The sequence below is a fragment of the Abrus precatorius genome, unplaced genomic scaffold (genome assembly GCF_003935025.1).
Source record: "Abrus precatorius isolate BTA unplaced genomic scaffold, Abrus_2018 Scaffold8, whole genome shotgun sequence".
Taxonomy (NCBI): Eukaryota; Viridiplantae; Streptophyta; class Magnoliopsida; order Fabales; family Fabaceae; genus Abrus; species Abrus precatorius.
Genome location: NW_020874428.1, coordinates 1,022,709 through 1,045,049, shown reverse-complemented (window position 1 = coordinate 1,045,049; position 22,341 = coordinate 1,022,709). Strand labels below are relative to the sequence as shown.

The 22,341-nt window shown below is 33.5% G+C and overlaps 4 protein-coding genes across 6 annotated transcripts; 3 read left to right on the top strand and 1 right to left on the bottom strand.

Moving 5' to 3' along the window:
• The first annotated feature begins 688 nt into the window (after window positions 1-688).
• Window positions 689-1,885, top strand: LOC113847688 (protein FAR1-RELATED SEQUENCE 5-like). The gene has a single exon (XM_027476928.1). The coding sequence runs from the start codon at window positions 689-691 to the stop codon at window positions 1,883-1,885; it is 1,197 nt and encodes a 398-aa protein (XP_027332729.1).
• Window positions 1,886-1,921: 36 nt separating this feature from the next.
• LOC113847681 (protein FAR-RED IMPAIRED RESPONSE 1-like) lies at window positions 1,922-2,665 on the top strand. The gene has a single exon (XM_027476919.1). The coding sequence runs from the start codon at window positions 1,922-1,924 to the stop codon at window positions 2,663-2,665; it is 744 nt and encodes a 247-aa protein (XP_027332720.1).
• A 1,392-nt stretch (window positions 2,666-4,057) lies between these two features.
• Window positions 4,058-5,032, top strand: LOC113848375 (glycosyltransferase family protein 64 C3). The gene has a single exon (XM_027477853.1). The coding sequence runs from the start codon at window positions 4,061-4,063 to the stop codon at window positions 5,030-5,032; it is 972 nt and encodes a 323-aa protein (XP_027333654.1). The 5' UTR covers window positions 4,058-4,060.
• Window positions 5,033-7,350: 2,318 nt separating this feature from the next.
• LOC113848529 (L-arabinokinase-like) lies at window positions 7,351-21,140 on the bottom strand. Of its 3 annotated transcripts, XM_027478104.1 has the most exons (30): window positions 20,940-21,099; window positions 20,578-20,685; window positions 20,094-20,162; window positions 19,897-19,980; window positions 19,232-19,308; window positions 19,015-19,081; window positions 18,198-18,255; window positions 18,020-18,087; window positions 17,877-17,939; window positions 17,240-17,287; window positions 16,664-16,717; window positions 16,466-16,568; window positions 16,281-16,390; window positions 16,065-16,184; window positions 14,893-14,949; window positions 14,583-14,749; window positions 14,341-14,482; window positions 14,048-14,131; window positions 13,323-13,448; window positions 12,984-13,114; window positions 12,822-12,903; window positions 11,838-11,925; window positions 11,616-11,659; window positions 11,405-11,500; window positions 11,245-11,321; window positions 10,147-10,344; window positions 9,577-9,742; window positions 9,114-9,185; window positions 8,428-8,631; window positions 7,373-7,787 (listed from the first exon to the last, which is right to left on the bottom strand). In XM_027478104.1, the coding sequence occupies exons 1-30, from the start codon at window positions 21,045-21,047 to the stop codon at window positions 7,620-7,622; spliced, it is 3,039 nt and encodes a 1,012-aa protein (XP_027333905.1). In that variant the 5' UTR covers window positions 21,048-21,099; the 3' UTR covers window positions 7,373-7,619. The 3 variants fall into 3 exon arrangements, with proteins under 3 accessions (XP_027333906.1, XP_027333905.1, XP_027333907.1); XM_027478105.1 differs by lacking the exon at window positions 17,240-17,287 and having other exon boundaries at window positions 7,351-7,787; window positions 20,940-21,140; XM_027478106.1 differs by lacking the exons at window positions 9,114-9,185; window positions 17,240-17,287 and having other exon boundaries at window positions 7,500-7,787; window positions 20,940-21,090.
• Between the last annotated feature and the right edge of the window lie 1,201 nt (window positions 21,141-22,341).

Below are 22,341 nucleotides of genomic sequence, written 5' to 3'. Positions count from 1 at the left end.
GCTTTGGGGTTGTGGGGTTTAGGGTTTTTGAATATTTTTTGATATAAGGATGAAATGAATGAAATGAGAGAATGGGTTTAAGTCTGGGCTGCGTCGACAAATTCGCTTAAGCGGGTATATCTTGCTTAAGCGCAATTTTAAAAGTAAGGAGGTAAATGGTTTTCTAGTTCCTCGCTTAAGCCACTACAACCTCGCTTAAGCCACAACATGATAACTTAAGCCTGTATCCCAATTTTAATAAGTTGAGAGGTGAATGGTTTTCTGGTCCCTCACTTAAGCCACTACAAAATCGCTTAAGCTCTTAAGCGCTTAAGCCAATAAAGTATAGCTTAAGCCGTAATGAGCTTAAGCGAGAATTGTCGCTTAAAAATTACAACTTTTGCTTAAGCGGTATATGTACGTTTAAGCGAACCAGCGTCGTTTTGGCGCAAATCCTCCATTTGTGTGGCGTAAGCTTGAAGAAAAGCTTCATTTAACCCCTAAACAAGTTACATTCAACATATACTAACTTAGAGCTTTATTGACATTGATAACCATGGAACCATCTCCATTGTCAGGTATCTTTTTTCATTTTAACATTTACATCTTTTGCATTTGCTATAACCTAAATGGAGGAATATGTGAGATGTTTAACATGGGATTTTTTGTTTATGTTTTTGGTAGAAGACATAACTAAAAACATTGTGGAATGGAACCAAAAGTTGGATTAGAGTTTGATAATGTAGAACAAGCATGGAATTTTTGGACTGAATATGGTAGGAGGATCGGATTTGGAGTTAGAAAGCAGTATTTTAATAAGAGAAAGGAAGATGGTGCTATTACTTCTTGCAGATACGTTTGTTGTAAAGAAGGTCTTCGAAAAGGAAAGAAACAAGATTGTCAAGTTGCTAAACATAGAGTTGAGACAAGAACAGATTGTTCTGTGAGAATTGCAATATCTTTGGGGAAGAATGGGAAGTTTATAATTCATGAGTTTGTAGAAGATCATAATCATCCCTTACAACTTGAGGAGACAACTCACATGTTTGCTTCTCATCATAAGATAAGTGAAGTTCAAGATTATGAGATTGAAATGGCTCAAGAATCTGGTTTGCAACAAAAGTCCTCATTTCAACTCCAAAGCACACTTGCAGGCAATAGATACAATGCCAGATATACTCGGTTGGATGCAAAGAATTACGTGAAGGAAAGAAGACAAAGAAGTATGGTTTATGGAGAAGTTGGTTGTGTGATGGAATATTTTCAACAACAGTTGTTAGATAATCCTTCATTTTTTCATGCATATCAGATGGATTGTGATGAACAAATTACAAATGTTTGTTGGGCTGACGCGAAGATGATTTTAGATTATGCATATTTTGGTGATGTAGTTTCTTTGGACATTACATGTTGCACTAATCGTGCAAATAGACCTCTTGTCTTATTCACAGGTTTTAACCATTATAGAACCACCATCATTTATGGTGCAGCTTTGTTATATAATGAAACGACTAATTCGTTTAAATGGTTGTTTGAAACATTTTCAGAAGCACATAATCACAAAAAACCATTAACGATGTTTACTGACCAAGATCAAGCCATGGCTAAGGCCCTTGTAGAAGTCATGCCAGAGACACATCATTCCTTGTGCACATGGCGTTTAATGCAAAATGGGATCAAACACCTTGGTAATTTGATGAAGGGTGGAAGTCATTTTTTAAGAGACTTCAAAAAATGCATGTATGACTTTGATACCTTCACTGACTTTGAGAAAGCTTGGACCAAGATCGTTCAAGAGTACAATGTCCATGACAACAATTGGATGAACTCACTTTATGCCATAAAGGAAAAATGGGCATCATGTTATATGAAAGAAGTTGTCACCCTAGGGATGCGGAGTACTTAACTTTCTAAAAGTTTAAATTCTGATTTCAAAGCTTCTATGAAACCTGGTGTTAGCATTAAACAATTCTTTCAAAGTTTTGAACGTATAGTTGAAGCAAAGCGTTACAATGAACTAATTTGTGAGTATGAGTCCCGACATAAGCTACCAATGTTGAGATATGAGATGTCTCCCATCTTGATACAAATGGGAAAAATTTACACTCATCCTATATTCACCATTTTCCAACAAGAATTTACTCCATTCTTAGCATGTTGCATTTCAGAGAGGATTGAATCTCCTCCTATATTTGAATATGTCATCACTACAGTCAGTCACGAAAAATCATGCAGAGTATCATTTGATAATGTCTCAAAATCAATTTCTTGCACCTGTAAAAAATTTGAAACATTTGGTATGCTTTGTTCCCATGCATTGAAGGTATTTGAAGCAAATGATGTCAAGGCTATTCCTAAAAAATATATCCTTAAGAGATGGACAAAGGAAGGTCGTTCCGGCATTATAAACAATTTCATACGAAGAGAGATTGAGGGGGATTCAAAAGTTGCTACCATGCAACGATACAAACAACTTGCTTCTAAAATGATTAGACTTGCATCAGAGGTATCTAGTTCAGAGGAATACTCGACATTAGTGGATGAATGTTTAAATGCTGTGTGTCGTCAAATCTCACACCTTCAATTACAAACACAACATGTTGACAGTCACACTGACAATCATGCATCTAAGTCGATGATCAATGATGGTACAATCTCAAAAGGTTTCAAGCACCGACCAAGCTGAAAGAGGAATACATATAAACGATTCAAAAGTTGGGTTGAACTACAAGAAAAAAGGAAAAGAAATAGGATAACGAGAGGTCAATTACAAAACCAACATGCGGAGGTACATATATCAATTAATTTGCCAATGCATTAATTTCAATTTTGATTCCTTATTAACCATATGGTGTTTATTTGATAAATATTTTAGGAATATCAACCCAATCCTCCTTCTGAACCTTGTGATATACATTGTTCAGCACCTCTATCTTATCATCCTCCTCAAACTTTGAACAACCAATTCAGTTTCACGACATTCTTGACCGTACGTTCATTAAATTTCAAAATGAAAATTGAGTGCTTTAGTTCATCGTTGTATAATTTTGTTTGATGGATTTATGTTTTTTTTTCAGGACCCTGTGGATAACACAACTTGTTCAATCCTTGATTAATAATTAAAAGTTGTTGTATCTTAATCATTTTATTTCGTTTTGCCAAAAACAATTATGTAAAGGACAAATATATTTTATTTTTAGAAATAGTATATCCATGTCTGTCAATTTAAGCTGTTGTTTTTCAATTTTCCTGCATATTCGCTTAAGCCCCCCAATAATCGCTTAAGCTCACAATTTTCGCTTAAGCTACATAGTACTCGCTTAAGCTGGTATTGGTTCGCTTAAGCCAATATGTAATAGCTTAAGCTAATTTATCAGTCCAAAAGAGCATTCTCTCTGCAATATTTTTATGCAATTTTTGCTTAAGCTATTAGTTCATCCGCTTAAGTCAAGCCATGCAAGCTTAAGCGAATGTGTAATCCTGGGAGGTGTGCTCTCTATTTTTTTAAGCTTAAGCCATTAAGGTTTCGCTTAAGCCCATCATTTACTTGTTTAAGCCTTATAAATATGCGTTTGAGCCCACAACTCATCAGCTTAAGCTAAACTCATCAGCTTAAGATAAATCAAGCACGCTTAAGCCAGTTTGTAATCCTGAGAGGTAAGTTCTATTATTTTTTGCTTAAACACATATATTTTAACTCAAGCTTCACGCACTCATTTTAGTTCAATATCTCACTCCATGCTTATAGTAATGGCTTAAGCCTTCATTCGCTTAACCCAGTTTATATGAGCTTAAGTGAAAATTGTAAAATTCACTTAAGCCTTCTCAAATTGACTTAAGCGAAGAAGAACTGTGCAGTTCTCGCGTCAACTGCACTGTCCCACCGTTATCAGCAACCTGTAACATCTCTAACCTCGCTTTTTCACATAATAACAATAAGGCCACTCCCACGAAGATAGATCATCTTCCACTTCAGTTCCCATCCTGCGTCAACACCGAACCCATTTCGCTGATAATAAATATAATAACCTCAAAATTCAAAATCGAAGGATTTACTATTTTTGTTTAACCGGTAATCGCGATGAGTTCGGCGGCGACGGCGATCCTCCTCGCCGTCCTGTTATTAAACGTCGTTGCAAACTCCTCAGACCAGAACGGGTGCGGGCCCACACAAAAGTGGGACACACAGAACCTCCGTCACGACAAGATCACGGTGCTCATGAACGGCTTCTCCGAGTCGCGCATTCCCCTGCTCCAATCACTGGCCGCCACGTACTCGCTCTCTCCGCTCGTATCCTCCGTGATGGTTCTCTGGGGAAATCCTTCAACTCCGCCACGTGTCCTTCATCAATTGGCCCTGAACCTCTCGCTCTCCTCCTCGTCCGCACCAATCTCCGTACACCGGAACCCCTCCAGCAGCCTCAACGCGCGGTTCCTCCCTCGCCCGAACGACATCACGACGGACGCCGTTCTGATATGCGACGACGACGTGGAGGTGGACGGCGCGTCGTTCGAGTTCGCGTTCCGCGTCTGGCAAAGCAACCCGCACCGTTTAGTGGGAGTGTTCGCGAGGTCTCACGACGTGGACCTGAACCGGAAGGAGTGGGTGTACACGGTTCACCCGGACCGGTTCTCCATCGTGTTAACCAAGTACATGCTCCTTAGAAGCCGTTACTTGTTCCTTTACACGTGCGAGGGTGGGGCTCGCATGGCGAAAATGCGGAGCGTTGTTGATGCGGTTAGGAATTGTGAGGACATACTAATGAATTTCGTGGTTGCTGATTTCAGCAATGTGGGACCCGTTTTGGTTGGGGCAAGGAAGGTTAGGGATTATGGTGATGCCAGGAATGAAGAGATTGAAGATTTGGGTTTGAGTGTGGGTTTGAGTAGCAGAAAAGGGGAACATAGGAAGAGGAGAGGTTGGTGTATAAGGGAGTTTCATAAGCAGTTGGGGAGAATGCCTTTGAAGTTTAGTTATGGGAAACTTGTTGATTCTGTTGGGGAACAAGGGTTGTGTTACAAAGGTGGCAAATTGGTGTTTTGTGATCAATGAATCAGTATTTCTTTTCTTGTTATGTTCTTTTTTTAGTTTTGTGCAATTTTGGTAACTTGGCAATGCAAACTCATCAAGTGTGTAACTGTATTTTACTTTGCATCAAGTTGATGAAAGGTTCGAATCGAAGTGCAAATTTTGAGAAAAATCATCAAGCAATTAACATTTGAAGGAAATCATTTAGTCACTCACTACAAAATGCAAGATCCAAATAACGTATAGGACCAAAGTTGTTAACTCGAACTTATTAATGATACATTTAAAATAACATTGGATTACTAAGTTACTGAGTCAGTCAATTATATTTAAAATAATATATAATAAGATATAGATTTAAAATATTAATAAAAAAAATCCTATAATTTAGGATTTTTTACAAAAATAAAATATTTTAAATAATAAATTACGTATATGCCTTAAAAAAAATTTATACATAAATGTCTTAAATTAAATTGTATAGAAGTCAATTATAATCGTTTTCTATTATGCAATAAGAAAGTCGATTATAATCGACTTTTTTATTAAATTGAAGTCGATTATAATCGACTTCAGCAACGCATATTCTCATTAAAAAAATAAAATTTTAATTAAATTTGTTAATATTTTATAATTTATTTAAAATTCTTATCTAAATTAAAAAATATAATTTTAATTAAATTTGTTAATATATTTATATAATAATTAAATAATATCAATGTAAAAATAATATTTTAAAAGACAAATAATTTAAATTATAAACTGCATAAAATTCAAATTTTAAAATATATGAAATTAAAATTTTAAAATAAATCACCATTCAGCATATGTGACTATGAGCTACACCTGTTGCGTTTGGGCCTAGCAAGGTGACTCTTGTTGCACAACGACGATATACAATCTGTTGTACAAGTCTGTGGTGTGCATGTTCCTCCTCCTACTGATACATGTTCTAATCATCCACTTCCTGCTGTTGGACATGTGTGTGGTCCTCCTCCTCCTCCTTTGATGAACCATTAAAGGTGAGAGTTTGGATATATATTAGTGATGGTCGATATAGATTATCTGGTGGTGGTGACATGAACGGTAGACTGAATGATATATGTCGTGCAATATCATCATGAGCTAGACCTATGAAAAAATGTTGCATAGGACTAGGAGTAATCTCAGCATCTAACATGAACTGATGATTAGGGCCTGCCATAAAATGCTAGCTCAGGGTCATACATGGTTGGGTAGGGCCTGGCATAAATTGGTGCTGAGAAGGACCAACCATGTAATACTGTTGGCTAGGTCCTGACATAAAGTGGTGGTTATGGTATGTAGGTATCGAGTGGTATGCGTAGTGTGAGATATGCTGTACAGTTGGATTTGTATCATATTCTTCATTATGTGCTGGGACTGCGGCTAGTATATGCGCCTCATCACAGTACTGACATCTACTTTAGAATTTTAATTATTATATGAAAATATTAACAAATTTAATTAAAATTATTTTTTTAATTTGGGTAAGAATTTTAAATAAATTATAAAATATTAACAAATTTAATTAAAATTTTATTTTTTTAATGGAAATATGTCGAAAGAGCTGCTCTCTCAGAAGCAACCAATCTAAGAATTTATTGATTTGGTAGAGTACCAGTCACAACACTAGAACCAAGTTAAATGAGCTTGAATGCATCGGTTAGAACGGGGAAAGCTGCTCTTAAAGCGTACTCCTTCCGATCTATCCTGACTTTCAAGTAGTGCTTGATTGAAAGATGAACCTGAATCCGTACTTTATGCGTTGCAGAAGTCAATTATAATTGACTTCAATTTAATAAAAAAGTCGATTATAATCAACTTCCTTATTGCATAATAAAAAATAATTATAATCGACTTCTCTATTAAATTAAAGTTAATTATATTCAATTTTAATTTAATAGAAAAATCGATTATAATTGACTTCTATACAATTCAATTTAGGACATTTATGTACAAATTTTTTTTTAAGATATATACATAGTTTATTATTTAAAATATTTTATTTTTGAAAAAAATCCATACACTTCATCAATTCCAAAATATACTACAAAACAATCGCTACTAATTAAAAAATTGACAAAAACTTCAATCTACCATTATTTTAACTGTTAATTTTTCAATTACTAATAATAATTATTATACTGTTTCTTCTAATAAAATAAATAGCTCTAGATTAATGATGAGATAATTATTTGCACATTTTGTCCCGCGAGAGTTGATGTTAATTTCCATTTGATTTCAAATAATTTTCGTCTGCTACAATAGCAAAGTGTCATTTAACTGTGTAGAGAAAACATGCACATCTGGAACAATCCAAAGCAAATAAAACTTAAAATTTAGAATATCACGTAAACAACTATTCATACTCAACAATTATTTCATTATTTATTCACAATTTAGAAATTCTAAAAGGCCAGTTAAGTTCTATTATGGCCAAAAATTGGAATAAAAAATCATAAAGTATTTTAAATTTTAAAAATGTCAATTAATGATTGAAATGGGTGAAAACATAACCATAATAATATACATGTTCTGGTAAAAGATAGTAAAGGCAAGAATTACTAAGGTTCTTAACTATGAGCCATGATCAGGTGTTATTCTCCACCGTGACTGCACCATCATCACCGCCGGCGTTAGCCTTTTTAGGGGTAGCTCGACGGCGTATTTTCAGGTATCCAAACTTTCCAGCACCTGGTGATGAGCCCTCAAAAATGAAGGGCAAGTAGCCAGTAGCTTTCTTATACCTCTGTTGAACCTGAAATCACAATTTGATGTAGAATTCATAACTAGTATTTCATGAAGTCTCATTTACTATGGTTTTGTTTGAAAAAATCTAGAAGGAATGAGATGGAATGGATAAGAAAGAACATAATTGAAAAGAATGGCTTATTTTTATCCATGTTTGGATGACTAACAAGCAAGGGGATTTTGTTTTTTAATGTAACACTCATTTTCCTTTAGTAATTCAATTAAACTGGTAAAATGTGATAGGCATAAGTAAGATTTTGGTTACTAAAAACTCACCATTTCCCGATTTGGTATCTCATTTTTAATTTTTTTTAAGTGTGTCCATTATAAATATAATGAATTTTCCATTTAGTCCCTCCTGGGAACCAAATGGGAAATAAAAATTATAAGGGAACCATATGGTAAAGAAAAATATATTATGAACAATTTATTTTAAAAAAATCAAGAATGAATGAAGGACTAAACAAAAAAATCATGAAATTTTTATAGGCCAAAAACTTATTTAAGCCAATATTATATGATAATAAACTTCTACCTCATTATGAATATGATAAAAAGTTTTTTCCCACCTTGCATCCAAAAGAGATGTGAAGTATTTCTTAATTATAACAGTAACTTAAATTCATAATAAAATTTAAAAAAAATACCTCAAAAATATGTTCACTGGCCTTGAGAGAATTTCTACCAATTACACAAACTGTTCCACCTGAACCACCACCAGTTATTTTGGCTCCACATAATGTCCCACCTTCAGATTTAGATGCTTGACTATGCTGCAACTCTTGTACCAAGTGTACAAGCCTGTCTGTTCCATCAGAGCCAAGTCCACAAGCACTGTAGCTATAGTGACACTGCAAATGATAGTTGAAATTCAATTACTTCTCTATTTTATACTTTTTTTAATTCTTCAATTCCAATACTAAAGTTTATTTTCAAGAAGGTGGGGACAAGAAAAATAGTTTCCTATCAAACAAGTAATGAGCTGTTAAGACTGAATTTTGACCAAACTATTAAAACTCCAGCTATTAATTTGCATTTTAATTTAACCAAATTAGCAGCAAATAAGATAGACATTTAACAAAATACTTTTAAAATTTTCATTTTATGCACAACAGGTTAAAAGCAATGCTTTGTCATGACAAGCTGAAAATCCTGGTTCAAAATATTAAAATAGGAACCAGTATTAAAGAATTGTACATCTAAAATTGTTAATTCAATTTCATTATAACTAGATCAACAAAAGTTAAGTCTTATTCCATTAGGTGAAGTTGGCTAAATGAATCACAAAATGTCATTTGTCATTGTACTCGGTCAAAAACCAAATTACGTCCACCTGATATAATAATTCTCCTAAGGCTGTAAGTTGCTCGATTGAAGTTGCCGACGTGAGAAGTGCCTTGAAGGTCTGCACACCGTATTACAGCAGAACTGATTAATTTATAAAATATGTATAACAAGAAACATGAAATATAACTGATTCGTAATAACAAGTAAAGTTATTGTATCAGGGAAAAAAACTAAAAAGCAAGTCATTGTAAAAATTTAAATTATGAGCAACCAAAAATGTTAGTTATATGCCAAATGTACATGACTGAGTTGTAAAACCTTATACACTGGCTAGACTACATAATTAACTTGAAAAAAATTAATATCAAGATAAATTTTCTTAAGTAGCAGATTAGCAGAGCAGAGTTCTACTCAAACTGTTACAAAAAATAATCAGGCAAAAGAATGAAACAATTAAAGCAAACAAGCAGTTACTCTTAGCCAATTAAATTATTTAGTTACGTCCTAACCTTGACTCGGAAATTTTCATAGATAGGATGCATCGTGGGAGCTTTGACTCCATAAGTACGCTTCTGATCAATAATAGTGACAGGATCATTATGATTTTTATATTCCTCCAAAAATGTCTCCCCACCAATGGACTCTGGAATTTTCTTTGTATAAAGAGCCTCAAATCTGCAAATAAAAATTAATACTATATTTACTTCAAGATATAAGGAGCTCTAAAACAGCAAGTTGATGTAAAAATTGAAAATGTAAAAAAAAATAAAATTGCAAAGCACAATAATCCAATTAGTAGATTATTAGAATATCTTGTTTGGATAACTGCTTATTTAAGCATTTAATCAATAAGATCGTTTTAAAACGATAACTTAAATCATAAATTTAACAATGAAACTTATTAGGATAAGCTAAAAACAACTTATTTTGATAAGTTATACCAAGAAGCTTATTGAAATAAGATGAAAATAGCTTATGGGAGCCATGAGTTGTTTTTCATAAGCTCTTCCAAACTTTACTCCTAAAAAGTAATTGCCACTCATATTTCCTTTTTCAAAAAAAGGGAAAAAAAGGTTTACCTGTGAGGTGACAAATTACATAAGTAGTCTAAGGAGGCTTCTTGTTTAAGTAGTTCTAGATCATCTTGTTCCACTTCTTCGTAGTTCAACCCATTAGCAGCACACATCTCAGACAATACCTCAGAAGCCCTGGCCTTTATCATCTTCATACCCATAAAGGTGCCAATTCGGACAGAACCATAGTCTGCACCTCCAACACTGAAATGGAAACACTTAGGTTAGTTCATGAACATCATGAAGATAGAATGAGGAACAAAATAGGATGCTCTTGCTAAAGGATTAAACTATCCGAAAAGCTTAAGTTGTTGGATGAAGGCTCATGAATTATTCTTATATACCTAACCCAAGTAACATACCTTCATGAAAGTTAGGAAAATCACAAAAACAGGTCAAAGATGAAACAACCTTAAACATGATTTACAAGTACATACTTTCATTATATACATATACCACAAGTTGGACAATAATCAATAAAGATCTATATTAGATCTAAAGATTGTACAAACACAAAATAAACTGAAAATGAGTATAAACACTGCAGAAGTCTTCTTTGAAATTATGTTGCCAACTAATGTAGAAAGTATGCTAGAAACATATATAAATCATGAATTTCAAAAGGAAACATGTGGGAATAAGAGAAAAATGAACAGCATTGGATAGCAGCTTTGCATCATGAAGTCAATAGGTCAACGCCACATTTTTGGCATCCTTAATTTTCAGAATATGAGTTGCCCAGGGATATACCCTTGGGTGTTGTTAATGTTATTAGATTACATCAACAACCAACTCATCCTAAAAGCTTAGACTACTAATGTGAAGGCTTATTAACAACTTATCATATATCTGAAACAGGATTTAATTATAAATTTAGAAGCTTCAAACTAATAATATATATGGTAGGTAGGTCTAGTTGTAGGTATTTCTTTAGCCTCATAACATCACATGGTTGGACCAAAGCCGGTTAAAGTCTAATTTTGATTGCATCCTTCTAATTTCTTGATATGTAAAATTATTAATTACAGGAAAGCCCAAACTGACGAGCACAAAACAGAAAAGGATATATTCAAGAAATTTTGCAATTAACGATAGGCTACCAACCTGTGTCTTATTCCAGAATCAATTCCCCAGACCCTGATATGGCTGGGAATTTCAACAAGGCCAACAATCTCTGCAGGCTGCATCAATGACAAGCAGTACTGTGATATTCCATCTAAAGAAAAAGAAAGCAATGTTTTTTATAGCTTGTAATGATACACACCTGGCAAATCATAGCAAGAAGTTTGTTGGCTTCCCCACATGCTGAAGCCATCTGGTCCATGACACCACATGGAGCTCCTACAATGTGATTTTCCACCTGATGAAAATTTTAAGAGAATGAGTGAAATAACATTAAGAGGACAATGCATTCTAGGGATAAAATATACATCATACAAAATCAATATTGATCAGAATGCTGCATGAAGTCCAACCTTCTGGCAGAGAATGGCCAAATCCCTTGGGCTGATATTTAATCCTGAGTTACACAGATAGAAATTAACTTAAATCAATATTGAAAGAGCTTAAAATTTAATCAACTTAACAAATATGAAGATTAATTTTACTCCACGGAAGAAAAATGAAGTGTCCAAAAATAATGGAAGAGCTTAAAGTTTAGCTGTCAAAAAATGAACATTAAAACAAAGCATGATTACCATGAGCAGCTGCAATAGCAGACATACTAGCAACCTCCACAGATGCAGAAGATGATACGCCTTTCCCTTCTGGAACTGCAGACGAAACCTACATATTTGTTTACAATATATAGATATTAGAAAAAAAAATATGGAGAGAGTAAGTAGCACAATTATAGGCCAGGATAAATGTTTCAATATGGCACTGAGAAGAATGATCCTTCCATCAATAGCCTATACAACTGGTTCTTCTTATTACACCCCCCAACTTCAGTAAAAGATTGTCCTGATATTCTAATATAAAAAATAATTTTATACTAATTTTTTTACTCTAAGACAAATAGCCATTAAGGTTTTATAGTGGAAACCTATTAAGCTATTTGCCTCTCAACAAAGGAAATATAAGAAACTTCAAAGCTGGGTGGTCAGAGGCCACACAGGTGAAACGGAAAATGAATTGCAGGAACAACAAACACAGCCAAGCTAGAAAGTAATAAAATATTGATGATATTAATGTTGAAATTACAGGTTTTAGGTATTCAAAGAAGAAATTGAGATGAGACTTTGAATAATATTCTTTTGTGTATTGGATGTATTACAATTTGAAAAAAATAAACACTAATCCTTATTAAATAAGGAAACAAATCATGAAATATAAGGAAATAAGAAAATCAATCCAAGATAACAAGTAAATAGGGAAACTGAAATCAGCTTCATTGCTTATTAATACAATTAAATGGAGCTGGGTATACTACTCAAATCCAGTCTGTTGAGCAGCTTCACTTCAGGTACTAATAAAGTAAATTGAAAATGGAAACACCCTACAATTAACAATATAGTACTAATAAGTCTGATACAATTTTACACCTTTCAAGAAATCGGTTGAAAGCAAAACTAAGTGCCAATTATGTTATCAATACTCCTGGAAAATTCTTTGAGAAATCAGTAGAATATTCTGTTTACTAAAATGAAGTAATGGTAACATAGGTAGATGATAGGTTGTACCAGCATGCTAATACTGTCTTCAAATCGCACACCCAGTTCAGTCATTAAGACCAAAATTGCCCCTGCAACATATGCTGCCCACCTGTGAAAGTTAACCATATTAGTATAATAAATGGTCAAAAATGCCTCGTTCAAATAAAATCAAGCATAAGTGCTACCCACTTTTGGGAAGGATCTTGGGCAAAGTATTTCTTTGCTTTCTCATATGAGATTGGCTTGTCTTCCTCCATAAAATCAGACAAATCCATGTCAAATGTTGGACCACGATTGCTCAATTCTGAGCCATATGATACCTGACATGAACCAGATTCAGTGAAAAAACACATTAAGAAAGGCATTATCATCTTTAAAACTGCAAGTAGATGAAGACATCTAGAACAATGTATACAATTTTTCATCGAGATTCACTAGTCATGCTCCGTTGTTATGCAAACTCCAATGAATAGTTATCAATATTAACTGAAAGTAGTACATAGAATTTTCGCATGTTCCCTAACATACTATTTGCAAGACAGCAGTTGGATTTCCTCCCTTGTCATTTTGTCGAGCCTCAGCATGTTTCCACAGCCTATGTTTACTTGGATGGACTCTTTGGCAAGCAACATGGCAGGCTTCTTTAATTGGCATCTGCAATAGAATAAAAAGAATAAGAAAAAAGCACAAGACCACAGAATGAGTAGTTGTCTAAAATTTTAAAACTTGAATTTAATCATTGTCAACCAACGCATATATTCCCCTGAAAATGCTGCATACTAGTGTCAGTACTCAGTAAGCTCATTATTCTATTTGATATATTTAGGCCCCACATTAAATTTCATGTCTGCAATAAAGAATTAAAATAGTTTGTGTTTTCCGGTCTGAAGTGGGTTTTTAAGAAAAAACAATGGAAAAAGAAGTTTAATTACAGAGAACAGAAATAAACACAACTACAAAGAGCATAAGATATCTCCAACACATGCACACTACACACACAAAGCCCAGGAGTCAGTATTTTATCAAACAAGCAACACCTGATCCCACTTTTAATTATTTTTAAAGGAGTAGAAACACATCTTATCCTTCTACTGTATGTCTTAGTTGGATTCACTAAAACTAAATTTTACAACATGAAGTCTATAACAACTTATTATCATAATTGACAACCTACATGAAGAAGTAGACAGTCAAAACTATATGGATCAAATGGTTTTGAAAAAAAACACTCTTGGGAGATAAAAATATTCAACCTGAAGGACAAGGCTTCCAGAATAGTCAGCAATACCGCCCATTACATCCAACCTTCCAGGAGCTCTCGTCACAAAAATTTCTTCCTGTCAAAAGAATAGAACAAAAGTCAAAAGTGAAAGAACAAACAACAAAAACAATAGGTATTTGAATTTAATAGATCATGAAGCGTAGTGACATAATAATGCAGTTTCTTCAGTATTTCTATCTTTAAGAGGATTGCTTGTAACCATTGAGAGATCTCAGTCAAGAAGAATTTTATAAAGAAAATATTTTCACAAGAAATGAGTAAGACCTCCCAGTGGAAGAGATTAGCTGCAGCCTTGCGCTCCCTCCTTGTGTGTTTCTCCTGTAATTCAGAAAGGTTCTTTAAGAATGCTACAGTATCTTGAAGACATTGAACATCTCCATGAAGAATGTCAAAATCTTCGATGCCCCTGAAGAAGAATTTAAGAAACCAAAAGAAAAGGCAGTTATATTGTCTAGTAAAAAACAACCAAGAAATTTGTAACTGTGAAAAGGGAAGTCAATACTCACGAGTCGAATGGAGAGCTTCCATCATCCTCTGGGGAAACAGGTGTTGTGTGGCCAAGTTGGTTTTCAGCAGTTGCATACCATTCTGGAATTGCAATATCTCGGCCAGGCGCCCTTTGGAGTTGATACCCAAGAACTATGGCATCACGCAATCTTCTTGCCCCACTAAGCTAGATATTATCAAAGTCAAAATTGAAAGAAAAATCCAAATTTCATCACTTTTGCGGTATCTTCATGAAACCAAAGGAACCAAAAGCTTGATAAAATTAACAAAAACCAACACTGCAACTAACAACAGTCATAAGTCATTCACCTTATCCGATGCATAATTTTTTCCAAAAGCCGTCTCCTGCAGGATGTGTGCTGCCACCTACATTTTCAAAATGTTTGATGAAAAATATTATCAACTCTTTTAGAAATAAATAAAAACTTAAAGATGACAAACATGCAATGAGGTCAGAAAATAATCAGTATGGGAAGTTGATTACTATCCAATAAAAAGATAAACATTTTAATGTTTCAGTTAAATTACAAAAACATGCACTGAGGTCACAAAATTCATCTAAAAAATTTAAACTACTGGCAATCACAATGCTAGGTGAAATATTACTGGTCATATTATAATAACTGGCTAACCAAATAAATTTAAAATTTTCTTAGCTTTCAACATTTCCAATTAACTAGTCTAGTGGGGATTACAAACCTAAGTGGCATTAACCAGTGACACACAAAATTAAAATATAGGATCTGAAAGAACACAAATGATGTGGACAATATAAGCCTTATAGGTTAGAACAGTTTAAAAGCTACAAAATGACAAATCAAATAGATGACCCAGAGATCTGGCCATCAAATATCAGGCACTTTTCAGGTGAGTCAAATTGAGATTGCCTTTTACAACATTTATTAAGATTCAACAATTCAGTGATTTGACAAATATACAAAACTAGAAGCAGGACTTAATACCTCAAGCAATATTAGCAAAGAATCTCACAGGCTTCTATGGAGTGGCGGTATAATATTCGATGAAAAAAATAGTAGATAATTAAACAGGAACACACCACATTTAGCAACTACTTTATTCAAACTTAGAGGTCCATTGCTTGTGCATTGTGATAACCCCAATACAAGCACAAGGTAATGTGATTTGGCTTATGAGTTACCTATAGGGAGCCCAACTATGACTGGGTCCTACGGGGCCAAAAGTGCATGGTTCAGCTCATTTCATGGCCAGGAGAAAATGAAGGTAGGAAATTTTTGTCGTTCATAAAGAAATAATCTAGACATCCTTGATTCATAGACCCTGTATTTCTTCAACATGAGTCCAACCCCTACTGCTATCATTAACCAGCCATTTTTTTATATTACATCAATTCTTGTTACAGAAAAATCAACAAATAAAGCTTTTTGAAGTAACATGAAGAAATCCAGTTATGCAAAATAATACTTTTTAAAAGAGTCAATGGATAAAAGAAAAAAGGGTACCTCACCACCATTAATGCCTGCTTCATAGCAGGGTTTCAAACTTATTGCACGTTCAAGATAAGGTCTCCAGTGACCAGTGAGTAAATCCCTCCTAATCATTTCCACACCACATTGATAATACTAAAAAGGAAAAAAAAAAGATAATTACTTGTAATGCTCTCAAACAAAAAACATTGAAGAGAATAGAAAACTAATACAGAAAAAGTCAATAAGTACCTCAAGCATATTTCTTAAAAAGGGTTCTTCATTGAAATAATCTCTACGCACAAAGACAAATGGACACTTGTATGCCAGGGCCTCACTAACGGTGCCATATCCAATTTTTCCTAAAATGACAAACTGCAATTAGTATAACTCTTTCATTTTATCCAGCTTTGCAACCATGCAGATTTCATACTGACCAAGCATACAGTCAGATGCTGCAATCAAGTCAGGCGTATATGCATCTTTAGCAAGTTTCATAAAGTTAGGTGGAAGGCCTTCATTGTCTGGAGCACCACAAACCTGGATTGTAAAAGCAAGATCGCCAAATAATGCATGAATATAATAAATGAACTTTTTCAAAAAGACAATGATAAATAGCATAGTGGTTGAAGTACCAAGCACAACCAACCAGGTGGTAAGAATTCCTCCTTTAGCTTCAACCCTGATGGCTGGAGACACGACATAATAGAAGGTAAAAGTCAGATTTTGGGTGTGACTCCATTTAGAGACTTCAGTAGAGTTGCATGAACAAACACCAGAAAAGTGTAAAATTTACAAGTATCAGGTCATAGATTACCAAATAACAATAACAAATTAATATTGGCAATGACAAATCCCATAAAATATTTTTATAGGAATTGTAGACTTTATTATGAATTTGTGTCACTACCAAAATGGTAATTGCAACAATACAGGTACTGCTGATTTTACAGTTATACCAAGTACATTATCAATTACAAAAGGAGATAATCAGCACATGTATTGTAACTTTTAAGTGATACATAATTATAATTATTAAACATGTGCTTTAAATCATTTGATTCTAACAAGCTTTTAGAAGGACATGGTATCAAAGCCTCTATGAGCAAGAAGTCAGGATTTAGATCCACTATTCCATTTTTATTTTTTTATTTTGGTCAACCGATCAGATCATTATTCCTTTTTTCTAATAAAGTAGAATTTCAACACACAGTAAAATGGGCGCTTGAGCTTTGTCCTCTCTTTAAGTCCAAAGGCTCCTGATCAATGAGCAGCAATGTTAGAAATATAAACCATTCATAGACCTTCACATAACAGCTTAAGCTTTGTGGGAGAGTTTGTTGTTACAAAATATTAATGGGTGAGAAACAGAGTGAGTATGCATGAAGCTTATTTTATATAAGCTGCTTAACTAATGTAGCGAGAAAGAATCAAATAGATGGAGTCTTAAGGAATTTACAAAAATCTATGAACTGTTGCCAGAATTGAACATAAATACTGCAGCATATTTATAATCAGTTAATCACAAGATTTTAATTGAAAACTGAAACTCTTGGCAAATTGATGATGGCAGGAGAAGATAATTATGGAAAAATTGGAAAAATGGTAACGGAAATTGGGGCATCATATGGTTTCATCTTTGATACTTAAGATGAAGAAAATAAAAGCACCTGACACCAAATGACCAAATCATCACAGAATTGCAGCATTTCAGAGTTCAAGAACATGAACCATGAAATAACAAGAAAGGAAAAGGGCTGAGAGTACACGCATTTGTTACCATCCATCTAGAAAACACAAAACTACCATCAAGTTCTGGTCCTTAAAAGTGGAGATCTAGGTAATCACCTGCCCACCAAAGTTGAGAATAACTAGCTTCACATCATCAGCTACTCCAAGTTCTTTCCTTGCCTTTAACATGGAAAATTACAAGCTCAGAATAAATGCTAAAAATCCTATCAAATAGATCAACAGAGATTTGAAGGTAGTACCTCTTTTGCAGATTTGTGCAACCTCCTCACTACCAGAGGGACATCAATAATATCACGAAAAGCAGGCACTGCAAATATCAGAGATGCCACAATTCTAGTTAATCATTCTCATCACAAATTAGGTGGGCATTCTAGTTATGTTAGGTTATAATCATGAAACTACGTAAAATAGACATACTTGGGCAATATCCCGGGAGGCGGATAAGGAATTCACAATGGGAATAGTCCTCAGCTATCTGCATTAGAGTATATGCAAACACCCTTATTTCTCATGTTTTAAGCACAAATTATAGCTAACAGAAAAACAAAAAACTAAGAACGTCACTCCCAATTTAAAGGTTTTACTTGCCTTTAGCCTATTGTTATGCTTTATATATATTACAAACTAAGAGAATAGACAACATCCAAATATTCTAATTAATTTCAGCTCTGCTTGAGAAGTTCAAACTTTGATCAACGAGAAGTAGGAATATGTTTAAATAATTAATTATCAGATATATTTACGAATTGCTAATACATTCAAGAAATGTCAAGGAAATGCAGAAAGAAGGTATCAATTCATTTGTGGATTCTGCCATGTTCATCTTCAACCTTGATTACTTAGAATGTTAAAAAGTATTAAGAATAATATATATACAAGTCACAAGTCTTATACACGTGACTAAAAATGCTGAGCATTAAAAATCTGAAATATTGGGAAATTGTATGAAAACATAATGAATTGCTTCTAAACAAACATTGACACAAGCAATCAGCAATGAAACTCTCTCACAGAGGAAATGACAGGTTTCAGCGATAGGCCACCAATGCCCAAAAATCTCAGGATCATATAGCACAAATTATTAGTATGTATGCTATTCAATCCATGTGCCATTCACGTAGCAAAGACATCAAATAGCATTGGGTGCAAGGCTGACAATCAGTCACTTCTAAAATTTCTCTCAAAAACAGACATATGGAGCAAGATAAGTTCCTATAAAGAACATTGCTATCACCTGCCAAACTATTGAACGGTGATGCAGTCCAGCAGCCATGACATACTCTGCATAGATGAAGTCCCAACTGAAATCACAAAGATATGGAACAAGGGTGACAATGAGTTCTAAACAGCACATATGCTTCTAACATATGATGGGTTTCCCTTACCCAATTACTTTAAGTAACTAAAGAAAATAGCATTATGAAGGAAAAAAGGCAGTATACATGAGTTACCTGAAATTGGTTACACAAACAGAGCGAATGCCAGCATCTGCTGCTGCTCGACATGCAACTGGGACAACATCAGAGACCTGTTTTCTCTTATTAGTTTTTCAAGGATTCACAAAGGTATAATATCGAGGTTGTTTATTTACAATCATTTTGTGAAAAAAAAAAAAAACCACTTTCATTTTAAAACCATTTTAAGATATTTTAAGATCATGGATAAGATTTTGAAAAAAAGAAAAAACCAGAATCAGAAAATAATCATATTTCAGATGTTTTGAGATGATGACAGGAATAGTTTTTCAAAATACTTATTGGTAATATATGAAAGAGATAGTGAGAAATATAGGAAACCAAATTTTTAGACAAAAATATTCTTATTAAATTTTAAAAAGCCCTATTCATATATTTTTCTGAGAGATGTTTAAGGTCTTTTAATTGTAATTTTTTAACAAAAATTTACTTTTACATTGATAAATTTAAACAAATGAATTAAAGTTACTCAAAGCAGAAATCAAATCCACAATATTGTTTTGTTTCTGGTTATCAGCTCTTTGTCAAAAGAAGATGGTTTTCCTTGAATTAAACTTTCAGAAGTCCAAACATTATGAATTACTTATCAGTTCCTCTTCTCATTTTTGTTTCCAATCATAAAGGGCAGACCATTCATGTACCACTAAGTCAGCTTTGATTGAGTTCAGCCATTCTGTTTCTTGAGCCAAGATACCAGCACGAGGCTTCACTGCTGTTTCAGAATACTAACATAACCAAATACATGGCAAGGGATTAGCGACAGGAAAAAAATCAATAAAGCATCTATTTCATAGCATTAAAACCATAAATAATCCAAAAAGCAATGGCATCACTATACCTTCTGCAACGAAGCAAGGCGATCCACGGTCAAAGCATCTGACTGAACAGCTCCACAGTCCAAAAGAACCTATTTTGCACAAAGGGATAAGCATGTGCTTCAAAGCAATCTCTATAAAATTATTGTACCCATATACAACACCGAATCCACCTCAGAATACAAATTCGCACAAACAGTAACAAGCAAATCCATTGAACAAGTAACACACCTTAATCATGTGGACTAATTTCAACATTTTTTTTTGGTTGCAAAAAACTAAAACTACATTTTTAACTGAATTCATGAAACTTTTCACAAACGAGACGAATAGGCTACAAATACAATTCACGTTACATATATGCATTTAGCTAATAATTCCTCCTTAACAAACATATCCATCATTGACTAGATTATGAACACTCCCCATTTTTGGTAGCATTGGAAAGAGACTTTAAAAGTAAAAATAAAAAAAAACGAATAATTATAAAAATAAATAAATAATCACCTTGCGAATAAATAGGCGAGGAGACTGTACTTCAGAGGTGAAAACGAAATCAGGAGCACCAGTGACCACATGCACATCATGCCCCGCATGAATCAAATGTCTCACCACCTACGGATTCATTCCAAAACAAAATTCACATCACATAACGAAAGGAAAAAAATTGATAATCCCCACAACGGAAAAAAAAACACTTGGAAAGATTCAAACTCCATCTTCTCTTGGGAATTGGTCAAAGCCAAAACTGAAAACCCATAAACAAAAATCAAATTTTTCTAAAAAAAAAAAGAGTGATGAAGCACCCCATTTGGCCAAAAATGACGTGAAAACAAAAAAGGTGGTGACTTGAGAAAGAAAAAGGAGACCTCGGTGACTCGAGTGGCATGGCCAAAACCATGACCAGTGACGTAATAGGCAAAGACGAGGTGCTTTGTGGAAGCGGAGACTCCGTCACTCTCTTGCTCGATCCTCATTCTGTTTTGGATCAACTTCTATTCCTCTCACAATGACAGTCTTATGTCATTTCAGATGAGAAAATTGTGTTGTGTATATATAGCTTACATTATTATCAATTCACTGAGCAATTAATTATTTATTCATAGTTGGTACTTTGAAGTATTATGTAATATAGTTTTGATTTTTTATTTAAAAAGTTATTTAATTTAATAATACTCACTAGCTTGTATAATAATTAGTGTCTTGAATATATTCAGTTGTATTTTTTAATAAATATTCAAATGATAAATAGTATTTTAGTTGAAGAATTAAATGTTGAAAACAGTATACACATTTGTAGTTAAAAAAATATTATTATTATTATTGAGAATTTGAATCATAGTCGTAACAGGACAAATGATGAAGATGATGAGTTGATGTTGATGAGGATAGAGATAGGAACGAATGAGGAGAGAGAGAGAGTTGAGTTGCGTCCAAAATTTGTTAAAAGAAGATTTGGATATGGCAATCTGTTAGGGGTTTCCTTCAGATGAGTTGGGAGATAAAGTGTTTGTTCTTTCTTCAGTTTTGAGTGTTGAGAACAGTGCCGAGGGATGAGGAATATCCCTTCTTCAATTTTTGGACTTTTCAATATCCCATTAAAAATCATTTTGTTTTAACTCAAAATCCTCTGTTTAACCTTAATTACATCTTAGTAAGACACATTTTTAATTATTATATTATTATCTTGTTTGTATTATTATTCTATTAACTACAAGCCTTTTTTTATTAATATATTTCCAAGATTATGTTATGAATTGTTTTTTATTTATATATTAAGAATACATTATTTTATATTTTTATCATACTCTTAATTATTTATTATAAATTATTAAATTACAATTTAATTATTTTTCTCATATACCGTGATGTCAATGAGTTGTGACTGACCACGAAATGGAAAGGTTTTTATAGGGTTTGTTTTAATGTTTATATTTATTTAATTGCATATATGAAAGTTGTTCTAAGCATCGAGCCTTTTAAAGTGATTGGTTGGGAACTAAATTCTAAAGTATATAATAATTGCACATAAATGTATATATTCTCTTACATTATTCTTTACATAAATTTTATTAATTGCTTATGGTAAACTATTTCATCGTTTTGATAAATACTTCTGTCCTTATTGAAGTTCTTATTCTTATTTCTGCTTTATTTATCATTCCAAATACCAATTATGTATTTTAATTAAATAATTTTTTAATATGGGTTTAATAGTAATAGGACAAACTCTCTCAATTTTTTTATTTGTCACTTAAAATTGTTTCACAT